This window comes from Lytechinus pictus, chromosome 2 (assembly GCF_037042905.1).
Source record: "Lytechinus pictus isolate F3 Inbred chromosome 2, Lp3.0, whole genome shotgun sequence".
NCBI lineage: Eukaryota > Metazoa > Echinodermata > Echinoidea > Temnopleuroida > Toxopneustidae > Lytechinus > Lytechinus pictus.
In genome coordinates, this window is record NC_087246.1 from 15,544,458 (window position 1) to 15,558,041 (window position 13,584).

Sequence of the window (13,584 nt, forward strand, 5' to 3'; positions counted from 1 at the left end):
TTGCAAGAGACGTTTGGGTATCCGGACATTGACCATTTCGGGTATTCGGATGACTTAGAGGGAGATCCACTCGGCTTACTAAATACGCAGCAGGATAAAGAGTACGACTATCCGAATCGATTTGAGGATGACCAATTCGAGTATACGGATATAGGGGAGAAGCTTAACTGCACCTACAGGTGTGAGGTAACCATAGCAACAAAATACAGTTCTCTTGTAAAAAAGTTAAATTATCTTTAAAGGTTGTCCACCAACCAAGTGAAACTTTAGATGTTTTCATTTTTTTAAAAATCAGAGAAGCAGATAGGTGAAAATTCGAACAAAATTCGACAAACAACAAAAAAGTTAAGTTGCTTTTTTATCACCATACATTATTATGGGACATTAAAATGGCAACATAGGTGATGCCATGGTGATACAGGTGGGAACTCTTTCATTTCCTTCAATGCACAATATGACTAAATTGTATTTCCCTGAAATTTATATGGAGTATACTTTCACGACGACATATATGTTTTTTATTTTGACCCCAAGGGAAAGGGGGCTCAGGAGACGACCATATATTAATGATTTTTAAATACATGACAAATTCACCACATTGCCGATTTTGAATTATATTGTGTAATAGCTATATCTCATCAAACATTCTTATTCCTTGTCCGACTTTTTTCAAACTTGCTCCATATTTTTTCTACTTCCACATATTTATTTTATTACCAAGTTTGGAATCCTCGATTAATACGATATATTATATGAGTTCTGCTTCTCAGCAGAATAATCTGCGGTGGCTGACTTCCCTTTTCTTTTCTTCCAAATTTACTTCTTGTCACTTTTATTATATTATTATCAAAATGTATGTTTGTTAAGATTGTTGTCACTGCTAATACTAATGATTTTTCTTTAATTGTTACCAATGATATGTTAGTATTGTGATTGTAAAAACCAATAAAACATGTTGAAATAAATGTGACCATTTTCTTACAAATAGTGGATCAACTGTAGATGAATATTCGTGAAACATAAATTATGGTCAACTTCTAGTTTAAGGTATGCAATTGATATGTGATTCTAAAACCAAAGTATTCACTTCCAAGAATTCCTTTCTTACAATTTGAATGGACATTTCCGATAATACCGCTAATAAAACCTTTATTAATACACCTTTTTAATAATTTCTTCCCTTTCAACTACATGTATTACTACATAACATAGATGAATATAATGAATGGAGGAATATCACTCTGTGCATCCATGCATGAAAACATATACATCATGATCCCTAGCTTATATTCTTATGGCTACTACTTGGCAACTGATGATCTCTACAAAGAAAATATTGAGGAAATTTGCACTAAACTGCAATATCAACGGACATCCTTGTCAGGTAAGAAAGGGCTTTTGTACCAGATATATGTGTGTGTGTGTGTGCGTACATTTGTATATTTATAATTGGCTGTATGAGGGCAGGGGGTGGGGGAGAATTGGCATTTGCCCTCCAAAATGTTGATAAATTTATTTTAATGCAGATTTTCATCAAATCTATCAAAGGCAAGCAGATCCTTCAATTTGAATTTGAATAAGCCTAAAACATTTTGTTTTATGTCACAAAGTAAAATGAAAGAAAACTTGTCTTGAAGTCAGATGTCTTAGTTATATAAATCAGTTGCAATTATTTTTATTTCTCAACAAAATATAACCTACTAATGGCATTATCATGAAATTTCACTTCTATTGCATTTCCCACCACATCCTAAATGTTCAAATAACTCAAATTGTCAATTGTCATATTACATACTTGTTTGAGTCGTTTCTTACATTATGTCATTCTATTGCTTTTACTTAGATAAATATCTAGAATTAGAAATGCTTATTTACATAATATTAATCGTATTGGGAGAATTCATCATGATTTTTTTCTTAGACAATTTTTACGGATGCGGAGACTTTAAATGGTGTGATAATTACCCAGATGAGGCCGTTAATGATACATCACTTGAAACTGGAAACCAGAAAATGAAGGTAAACTATGTAAGCAATCCTCTATTTTTCACCTTACCATTTAAAATACATAACGTTAAAACCATAAACAGAATCAAACATTGTTCACAATATCTGAAATGAAAATTAGAATTAGCTTGTGCGAAAGTGATTTCTCTTTAAAAGAGGAACTATATACTTATGTGTTATGAAATAATCATTATATTTTTGCTTGATAATATGGAACTACATATGTATTGACTATTTGAATTGGTTCCACTGCATATAAATAAGGCATCAATATATGATTTACCGCTGTTATCAGCACAACTGGGTGCAATACATTCCAAGAATGATAACACAATACTGAGTACAGGATGTGCATATAAACAATATAAAACACAAAACAAACCTACATAAACACATCAGAAATTTGATTATTTCTTTTATACTAAAATTGCATTACGTTATTACAATCAATATGTGCTTTGTTTAGAAAGTTACCATATAACATTGATCACTAAAAGAAGTGGAAAAACGGTTCTTCTATCTCCATCCCACGCATCGCTTCTACTTTATAAATCTGTATATTCAAATTCTAATCTTCCTCCTCACAAATGCAGAAGTCGGTAAATTTGACCCAGTATGGAGATACAATCCAGGCACTGCAGGGATTAAGCACTACATCTTATCCCCATTCTAGCACACCAAGGATGAAACCATCTTGTTGCCATGGTAACAGAACCTCTGAAGATGATGCGGCGAGGAGAACCAGTCAGGTTTGCTACGAGTGTTGGAGCTATCCATGGGGTTACTGTGGGGAGGACTTCCATCCTACCAGTACAGGGGTAATGGAGGTTCAATGTGACCATGGATGTCAGGTATGCAATGTAATATTTGTTACAGAAAGAAAGAAGGAAGGAAGGAAGGGAGGGGAGGAAGGAAGGAAGGAAGGAAGAAAGAATGTATGTCTGAATGAATTAATGGATGGATGGATGAATGTATGTGTGTCTGAATGAATGAATGTGTGTTATAAACTATTCATTTATTCATTCACTCATTTTCTTATATTCAGAAAAATGTTTTAAACATTAGATCAAATAAAAATATATCTTAAGGAAGGAAAATCCGTTTTAGATCAAACCAAATAGAGTCCTTTCTCATTTTTCATCACAGCTACACACAAAATATATATTGGATGCCAGGGCAATGATACAAAACATATTCAACATCATGTTTTTTATCAATAATTTGAAACTGTAATTGTTCATAGCACTGCACAAAGAAAAGGAAAATCTTAGCAAACTTAAAGTAATATAATTGTTGTATTTTCTATTACTGAGTTCTTTGGGTATATGGTGTGGCTCAGTCGATAAGTTTCAGGGCTTTGAACCTCAAGGTACAGAGTTCTTACATAACATACACTCGGCAAAAAAAGTTCTTGGACACTTATAAAAGTTAAAATATTCCATATAGATATTTGATTAAGGGCAAATTATTGTATGTCAACATGACCAGACAATATTCCTCTTCCAGTATGACATGACATTTTCATGTGAACAGTCATGCATGGGTGGTTAAATGCTTTAAACAATAGCAATGTCAGTAAAAGAAAATTGCAAGAAAACGATCAGTCATTCTTTCAGTTGTGAAAGTTTGTGTGGCATAAATATCCATTAAACGATAAAAGCAAACTTAAAGTCAAATACCACTCTAAAAGTGAAAAGAAAGTTATCCACCTTGGATGCATCACTATTCCACTGGAATTTTAAGTCAAAGTTAGTCGATGAAAAAAATGTCAAATGTCAGTATCTCGGCATAAGCAAAAGAAAATTATCCTTATCCTATCTTCTGCAGGGGTGGTGGCCCTAGGTTGACCACTCCTAGGGCGGTCTCTAACTTCATCAGTAGCCAAATACAGCTGGTTCAAATTTGAAATTGTTGTTGGTGAAACTTGGAAATATCGAGCCACTTGTCTAAATGACTGCAACATTCCTATTGCTCTTGCACGCTCTTGGTTATAAGCTTCATCTTGAAACTGAGTGTCCAAATGATGCATCTCATGATGCATTCCTAAGCATTCAATTCAAATGATAACCACCTGTTGAAATTGTTGAATGTATGCCTACAGGATGGCCATGATCATTAGCCATTTCTTGCAATTTTCTTTTACTGACATTGCTATTGTTTAAAGCATTTAACCACCCATGCATGACTGTTCACATGAAACTGTCATGTCATACTGGAAGAGGAATATTGTCTGGTCATGTTGACATACAATAATTTGCTTTTAATCAAATATCTATATGGAATATTTTAACTTTTATAAGTGTCCAAGAACTTTTTTTGCCGAGTGTATAATGAGTAGAATCATCTTTTCCTCCCATCTCTCTCTCTCTTTAATCTACCTATTTAGAAATCAGTTCATCCAGCTTATGTCAGCCGAGGATGTCTGTCTTTGGATCATTATGATGAATGTACAAACAAAGTCTGTATGAAAAGCCCGTGTACCAACTGCTGTAATGGAGATTTATGTAATAAAGCACAACACAGCATCCATATTTCTACATCTGGTATAGCATTGAACTTTCAGGCTATTCTACTTCTACTACTAAACACATGCCTATTACAGTATGATTAAGTCTTGTGACAGGAAGTAACTATGTAAAGTAAAAACTGTTAGAAGCTACACATTTCTTAAGTGATTCTTTGAATAAACTGAGAATGGACATAGGCCTAAGGAGACTTGGTAATCGGAAGAGTATTATATCACAAATGATAATCCACAAACTTATCTTGTTGCATGATTGGTTGAAAGAAACTAGTGTAATTAATTGCAGTTTGACCAGTCACTTATTTGGTAATGTTTTATGTTTTGCTGATATTTCAAATTAGTAGCTTTAAATCAATAAAAGCGTATTTGGAGTACTGTATATTATGTAAATTCATAGTGCAATGCACTGTGTACTATTTACAATGTATGTTTTACACTGTGTAATATCTTTGATTAGATTATGTTGCATTGCCATTGTGTACTTTTTTGGGTAAAAGTTTGTTGCACTGCATAGTATGTTTTATAAAATTGTATTGCTCAGCACATTGCCTTTTCCTAATATGAACCAAAATACATTATGCACAAATCACTCATACATGTGATTCAGGAAGGGTTAAAGTGTCTTTTTATATAATTTTTATTGATATTTAGCCTTTAAGTGTTCTGTTTATAAATAGAGCAATGTGCTTTATTTTCTTTCTCAATTCAAATGGTGTCAGATGTGAAATATACAAGCAAATTATCACTCTATGGTACAGGAATAAGACCAACTATAATCTTTTCAGTGAAATGAAAATGCTATTTATCTTTCCTCTGCTTCATTTCAGAAAGATGGATCCGACATTCAGATTACCTCAGATTATTGTTTTTGAAAATTTGAGAGTCTGACGAGTATGATGCACATTTATTGAAATATATTGATATAACCTCAATTGTTTTGTCTGCATCTATTCGCATTATTTGCATCTTTTTGTAATTTGCACTCAACATCAATACTTATTCAAAATACATACCATCGTATGTTGTGGTCCATAGTAAACTGGGTGGTGTTTCATCAGGCTTTTTGTAAATTATAAGTAGTAATCCTTTCTTGGGTGCTAATCAGATTCTCAAATCTCAATCATTTCGATTCCCATCAGCTACATTTAAAATCTGAGGCCCGTTTCATAAAGGACTTGCAACTTTTGTAACTTTGCCATTATGGCAACTACCATGGAAATCTTGATTTTGATTGGCTGATGAGCCCTGTTACCATGGTAGTTGCCATAATGGCAAAGTTACAGCAGTTGCAAGTCCTTTATGAAACGGGCCCCAGATCTTTGTCCAATAACATTCTCATTAACAGGCATCTAATGAGATAAGTTTCAAAGTTTTATTAGGGTTATAGGAAGTGCACTTCCATTATGTTTTAACAAAAAAATCATCAGATTTTCACAGCTTGTCACATTTGTGAACGGTTTTATGAAATGCCCCCTGTACTGTTTGCAGTTTTAACAATTAGCGTTCACTTATTATTCAACTTGGAGTTAGATACATGTTCTTCTTCATCATATGCAGGTTAAGTTTCTTTTGTAATGATTTATATTAAAATTTAGTGTATGATATGGGTAGTCGTAAGAGTAGAAATGACACAAGTTCTTATTTCAAAATATTTAGTTACATTTATTTTCATTTCTTGATTATCTGTGTTGGAAATGCAAAATCTTGTATTGAAATTGCCTTTATCACACATAAAACCAGAAAAGTTGTCTGTCTAGACTTAAGAGTTTTGGGCATTTACTAATCTGATCTTGCATTTTGAATCAATAATATTAATAGTAATAATAATTATTATATTAATGAAATTTATACTTACATCTAGTTACATTAATATTATTATATTGATATATCTAGGCTCTCACTCAATAAATGAATATCAAATGCCACTTGTACACAAATGAAAAACAAATAAACCAGTAACCATCTTTCAGTAGTTGGTATCAACTGTACTTTACATGCATTTTGTTTGTAGGCTCTTGATGATTTCAAAAATATTTTAGGTCAAATCACCCAATTACATAGTAGGTAAGCGTATTTAAGCATCGCGCTGTGCAATGCTATTTGCGCATCAATTTCAATTGCAAATTGTGCATTATTTTTACTGTATCATGAATAATTCCTTTCAAGGTTTACTCACAAAGTGCAGGGTTTTGGAGTCCTATTGTCTTGATTTCTCCTTGTTAAACAATAATTTAAATAAGGGTACTTATAAAGATAAAACCATTACACCCTGCTTGTTCTTAAAAGAGCCAGGTTATTTGGACCCCTATCACAGCCGAGGGGGGGGGGCGGATTCCACCCCTCCCCCCCTCTGAGATCTCGGCATTTCGATCGCACAAGCGCCACGAAAATTTGCACAGTGGTAGTGTGCAGTAAAATATACAAGGCTGTATGGTTAATAATAAAAAAAAAGATTTTTCATTTCATGAATTAATTATGCTAATTTATTCATGAAGTAAAACATTTGCTCTAATCAACTATCATATGGCCCCAAAACTGCAATTTTTTTATTCATAAACTCTTTGTAGGATCCCGATCAAAATTTGGTATTGGTTTTTTTTTTATTTCCTATGTATTTCTTTGTTTATCGACTTTCTGTTTTTCATTGTTTTTTATAATGGAAATTGTTGTAGACTTAATTCTGATCATGAACAAGACAAAATTAATTAAGTGTAATCAGTAAAAGTAGAAATAATGATACATTTATGAATTTTGGCTAAATACACAATTTGCATTGGATTTGTACATGAATTCACGCTTTTGAGCAGTTTTGGGTCTGACATGCACTTACATAATGTTGCGTTATTTCGTAATCGCATACCCGGGCATCGCAAATTTGGTCTCAAGAGTTGTGCGAGATTTGAAAGTAAAAGGTCAGCGAGCGGTGCAGTTGAAAAATTTCGCGTGGTGGATTTATCATGAAAAATGTAGAGGGGGGCAGAATCCGCCCCCCTGGGCTTTTGAGGGTTAAGGTGACAGCGGTGGGATTATATTAAGGGCATGTTACATACACAGATACCATTGATTTTACAACTGATTGTAAATTTCTGTCAAAGTTTTGTCATATACTCAGAGTTATTTATCATTCTAGAATTGATCATCATTTATATTACAAGCCCTATGATATAAATATTGCTCTAGAAAACATAAAAGTCTCTATTATCAGCTTGCTCCTTTACACTAAGAGATCATGGTGGTTCTCTGATTTACTTAAAAATGTTCAATTTTATCAAACCATCTTGATTCCTGTCATCTGTCTTCATCCTTTCTGATTCCATCTAAAACTTGTTGGGTAACTTGAGAAGACAGAGGGATGTTTCCTAAGAACATAAAGAGTGATCATGCAAGAGTAGAGAGTTGCTTTCAAGAAAGATGGGGAAAATTACTTCAGGACTCCCCATCCCAACTCATAAAAGGTAGAAAAATAATTGTATTTGTGAGTTTAAAATGAGAAAATGTCCAGTTAACAATGTTCAACATCATTACTACCCATTTCAGTGACCCTCTGCAACACTGTCCTTGTCACTTTGTGTCTGTTTATGTTGAAACCTTTTTAAGCCTTCTTATTTAACAGCTATCTTAGAAATGGCAACAACACTTTGTTTTCATTACTGCACGTCTAATTCAGAATTTATGTAATCCAAAAAATAGGAATTAATGAAGAACAGTTTTGATATTTTTCATGGAAATACAGTGATTTTGATATTTGACATTTCCCCTAAAAGAGCTAATTTACAGATCTTTAATTAAACTTTCTTTCAGATAATTTCTGTAAGATGGAATGAATGAAAAAGACGCAATGAAGAAGTGATGAGTTCATGTAGAGTTTCTTTGTTTTCCGATGCATTCTGTATTCAATTTTAGGCCTCTGCATAAAAGTCAGGGCCAAATATTTTTTTGTGAGGTCACTTTGTCACAAATAGGTTTAGCTCAATCTGATATCTCAATTTCCAAAGGGATAACAATCGATCCCAAACCTACCACTCAAAATAAAGTGAGATGAAAAATTAACCTACCAGGAGGAGCAACAAAGTATCCTTCACATGTCTTGGCAGCATTCATGAGAATCTCCTCTGTGCAGTAGCCTTCAGTTACTGTGTCATCTCTCAAGTATAACTCTCTATGAAAACAATAACACAAGATGAAAGAATGTCTAATAATAAATTGAACTGAGTTGGAGTTGGCTCTTTAATATAACTTTCTTGCAAAACAGGCACTCAAATTATATTTTGACAAGGGTGCCTGTCAAAAACTTGAAATTGAGGTCTAAGCAACTGACTACAAGGTGTAAATTTGGGGCCTTGGCAGCTATGGTCTATTGGGCAGAGTCTGGGGAACTGCATATTGTATATGTTAAATGTACCACAATAACAGAGCGTACTTAATATCTGTATTCTATTTTTAATAGTCTATCTATATTCTTTGGCTGCAGTCTTTTATACCTGATCATCTGTACATATATGGCCACTGCCCCACTCTTGCATAGGGGCTGTGGTTGCTCCAGGCTACTGAGTATTCTTGTAGTACTTGTTTACATATTCAAGCTGAAATATCAATGGCCATCAAACACAGATGCAGTGCAATGACCATTTATCCATGCTACTGTCTCTAACAACTTTTACAGAAATTATGCAACATTGTCAGGTTAATACATCTTAAAACCTATCTGGAAATGAACAGTAAAGTATATTACTTGATTAGTAATATACATGGGTATATCAATCCAGAAAAAAAGGAACATATAGTAACAAGAGGAAAAGTCACATAAGGCTACATCAATTAAACAACCTATTATAAATCAAGATTTATCTTTATAATGGCATGTTTTGCTGTGCTACACTATACTCACGTATCTTCAAGGACCGATGCCATCGGTTGTATTCCACTGGTATCAACATCATCAAGTTGCTCTGCAAGGGTGATGGCATGCTCCAGTCTCTCAACACCAGCTGAACTGTTAAAATTGACAAGCGCTAACCTCTCTAGGTTTTCAATGGTCTGAGGATCCACCTTAACCTACAGGGAGATAAGAAACAATTGATAATGAAACACTCTTTGCGATTTTGCGATATCTATTACAACTAAATGCTCTTGTGAGTGGTGAATTAAAAACACAAGGGTGAGCATATAATCAAAATCAATATCATGACATTATGGTTACTCAGAAACCCTAACACCGACAAAAATAAGAACTGCAAATTAACAGAGGGTGATATCATTTTCATATAATGGCTCAGATTTTTCATAAATTACACACAATTTCCATAGATTAAAATAGTTAACAATTTTCAGATTATTACAGCTCATATATCTGAGCTATTTTCAGGTATCATAGCAAGATTTTAAGTTTTGTCACTGTTAATTAAGAATTATCAAAATCTTTACTTTGAGTTGGGAAATGAAGAAGGAGATAATACAGCATCTATTGACATTAAATATATTTCTTAATATTTTTAATTATAATTATCACAACTATTTCAAAATAATAACTTTTTTTAATACACACTGACATGGTTAGTGACTGTTCTTCACAAACATTCTGAAAACATTATTACCTTCTTTTTCTGTTTTGTATCTCTCCATTGGGGTTTCTCAGGAATCTATGGAAAAAGTAAAAATAAACTAGAGGGAATTAACACGTTTCTAACATCAGCGAATGCATTTTAATGATGATACTGCTATTACTGCATTGACTCAACATGATGATGTCACTCAACAAATTGGTGTATTTAGCTGGCATGGAGACGATTAGTGAGAAAAAATATTTAAAAGCCTTCATATATCTCAAACATAAGCACAAAAAAAAGCTGTGATTCATCTATCACATCTTCAACGAAAAGCATTGTATGTCATGTGTGCTTTCTCAAAAACATCAATAATCTCAATCTCAATTTTCAATCTACCTTTTGCATTGGACAGACTGGCTGCTCTTTTTTCTGTTTTTTTTTGGATTGGAAAAGTATTCAGGGAGTGATAAGTGAGACCTTCATATCGAGTAAAGATACATCTGTAAGTTGGAACTTGGAAGTTGGATGTAAATAACAGGGGCCGCGGAACGGTTTTCAAAGTGGGGGGGCTGAGCCAAAAGTGGGGGGGCTGACCATGCAAAAAATCACAATCGTATGGTCATTTTTACGTTTTTGTACATTGTTTGGGAAAAAAGTGGGGGGGCTGAAGCCCCCCCAGCCCCCCCCCCCCGCTTCCGTGGCCCCTGAATAATCATATACTATCTGATTGATACACACCTTTAAAAGAGTCGCTGCATTGAGCTGCACCGTGAGCCTGCATTATATTCAGAGACCCTTTCAAACTGAAAGAAACCTGCCACATGCTTTGAAAATATGGTGCAGATTCCATATTTTTTGTGGCAAAATTTGGCTTTTCAGATGGGATTTTATAGTTGAAATTGTTTTTTTCCTGTGGTGAGTGACACTGCCTACAATGTATTTGTTTGTATGTTATTGTGGTGATTGAATGTGCTGGCTTGTAAAAATAAATCTATGGAGGTATAGTGAAGCTTCTCTACACCTCCTCCATCAATTAATCTCATTCTTTCACTCTGTACAGGCAGATACCCAAAATTTAATTCTTGATTTTTACCATTAAATCCATTAATTCAACATTTTTCATCAAAATACCTGTTTATGAATAACCGGAAGTTTTGAAAATAATGAAGCAAGATGTAGACTAGCCTGAAAGCTTCATCACATCATCAGGATGCGGATGAATAGGATTTCTCCTGTAGATATCCGGTCTTAACGTCATGGTTGATTGCTACTCTCCTGTTCTATGGTTCAATTTAAACTTGATGTGCATTTGGAATTAGTGGTAGGCCTATTTTAATCTCTCATTCCACCAAAATTTATCAAGCCTATTTCTAAAACTTTCCACTGACTTTGCCTCTTCAGTACTAGTAAAGCCAAAAAGTGTTGATTGTCCAAGAAAACGTGGACACCCTCACAAACTGAGACAAATCATTCTTGATAAATTGAGAGTGTATTCGTTATTGAGGACAATTTTTTTTCACTCCCCCTGCACATGCTGCAGGACATAGTTAGCTATTACAGAGATTGAAGGTAGTCTGCAGGCACAGACCCTGATTGGAACTTTGATCAATAAGTGTGCCTCCACGCAAAGACTAGCACATACAAAACTTGCTGTTCCAATACCCTTCAGCACACAAGGCATGAGTAGGCTGCACATTCAGACCCTTAACTCGAGTGAAGGGTTTGCCCAGCAGACTAGATTGAAGGTGCTAAAAACAGATTCAGTGACCTCAATTCCCCCAGTTCACCATCTATTTTTTAATGACGTGCCATCTTCCAATAACCTTGAAACCTTCAGTAGGACAAAAGATCGAGATCTGATGCAAATGCAAAATGATCCCGATCTTTTGTCCTATCATATATTCATATTAATGAATTAAGTTGCGATTTCCGCGCATGCGCAATCTGCGTTTGCGATGTTTTGGAATCGGCAGTGAATTAATATATGTGAGGAAACCGATACTGACTCTAAATCACCAATTTTGAGACTGATAAAACTTAGAAGTGTGGAAAAGAAGTGAAACTTTGCGAATTGTAAGAGTTGTTACAAATGAATTGTAAGGTCATCGTGTTGCATGAGTTTTATATTTTTCCCCCATAAAGTAACACCTTTGTCACTCGGAGTATCAGAGTGAGCTTTGCACCTTGATATTCAGGTAGGAGTAGGAGTAGCGTAGTGTAGCGGTAGTGAAGTGGAGCCTACACAAACATCACTTGAGGTACAGGCGCACAAGCCACAACTGCACTAGCATGACTAGCACCATTAATTTCTCATGACCAAGTTGATCAATAACTCATGACAGTATTTCCACAGCACAGATCCAAAATAAATTTCCTGGAATTTTCAAGTTCGATATTTATTAACAAAAATTTGACAATACAGCGAGCTTAAAATTGGTTTAACCTATTTTTGTTCACACACTTTTTTGAAATAGGAACAAACTAATGAAACACGAGCAAGCGTGAGCAGAAAATTTTGAGCTACATATGGGGCAAACGATTCTGTAATTGTAACTAATAAAGTAACTTTACTTGTAAGTTGTATTTAATTTTCTGATTTCCCTAGCTGAATTTCCTGAAATTTTTTATTTCCCCAAAATTACCTGAAATGATCCAGAATTCGGGAAATTTCCTTCAAGGTGGAAACTCTGACTCATGATCACATGTCAACTGATGAGTGAGTCGACAATAACATGTTTCCCAAACACCACAGCCACAGGAGGCCGCGCGCTGCATGACTACAACAAAACTATGAATAACAGCGGCCGGCGCTCGCTTGCCATCGGGCCGGGCGGGCGTAGAGTGGCTTGCAGGATAGCGGCGCGGTGACTGCTAAATCAGTTCAGCGCCAGCTGCAGGCTGCGTTTGATGTGCCTGAGCTAGGCCTGACTAGTTAACTTACCTTTGAATTAGAGGTGGTATACTTGTTGCAGAAAAATCTTCTTGCTACTGGCACAGAATGTGACCTTACAAATCTGGATATGATGTGAATCACTGACATTTTTCACTTTTTTGTTCAAGCAGCAGTTCTTTTCCGAAATGTACGGTAATAGTCTTGGTGGTAGTTCCCCAAATTATTTATTTATCGGCTGAGATGGCGCTAAACAACTTTTCTGAACGGGGCCGCCGACACGAACGGGACAGAGAGAGCTCTTTCTTTTTGCAATAAATAAAATTCATATAGGCCTTATCCCCATTATCCCGGGTGCCGTAAGGAAATGAATGAATAGATTACGGAAATAAATTCTCTAACAAACAGAAATAAATGAATGAATATTTGTTATAAAATGAATAAAAACAGCACAGGGAACTGGCATTGTGTATGAAATTTGCAAAGTCAATCAGCCTCCAGCCCAGAGGCGGATCCAGCTTTCGCCAATGAGGGAAGGGGTAAAAAAAATATTTTCATCCACATTTTCCTCCATCTGCCGCTTATATTTGTTGTTTTATGAGGGGTGTTGTTACATG

The 13,584-nt window shown here is 34.9% G+C and overlaps 1 protein-coding gene across 2 annotated transcripts; it reads right to left on the bottom strand.

Moving 5' to 3' along the window:
• Nucleotides 1–6,172: 6,172 nt before the first annotated feature.
• LOC129274980 (glutamyl-tRNA(Gln) amidotransferase subunit C, mitochondrial-like) lies at nucleotides 6,173–13,207 on the bottom strand. Of its 2 annotated transcripts, none has more exons than XM_054911739.2 (5): nucleotides 13,019–13,207; nucleotides 10,126–10,170; nucleotides 9,420–9,586; nucleotides 8,587–8,690; nucleotides 6,173–7,890 (listed from the first exon to the last, which is right to left on the bottom strand). In XM_054911739.2, the coding sequence occupies exons 1-5, from the start codon at nucleotides 13,115–13,117 to the stop codon at nucleotides 7,820–7,822; spliced, it is 486 nt and encodes a 161-aa protein (XP_054767714.2). In that variant the 5' UTR covers nucleotides 13,118–13,207; the 3' UTR covers nucleotides 6,173–7,819. The 2 variants fall into 2 exon arrangements, with proteins under 2 accessions (XP_054767714.2, XP_063966906.1); XM_064110836.1 differs by lacking the exon at nucleotides 13,019–13,207 and adding an exon at nucleotides 12,720–12,873.
• Nucleotides 13,208–13,584: the final 377 nt, after the last annotated feature.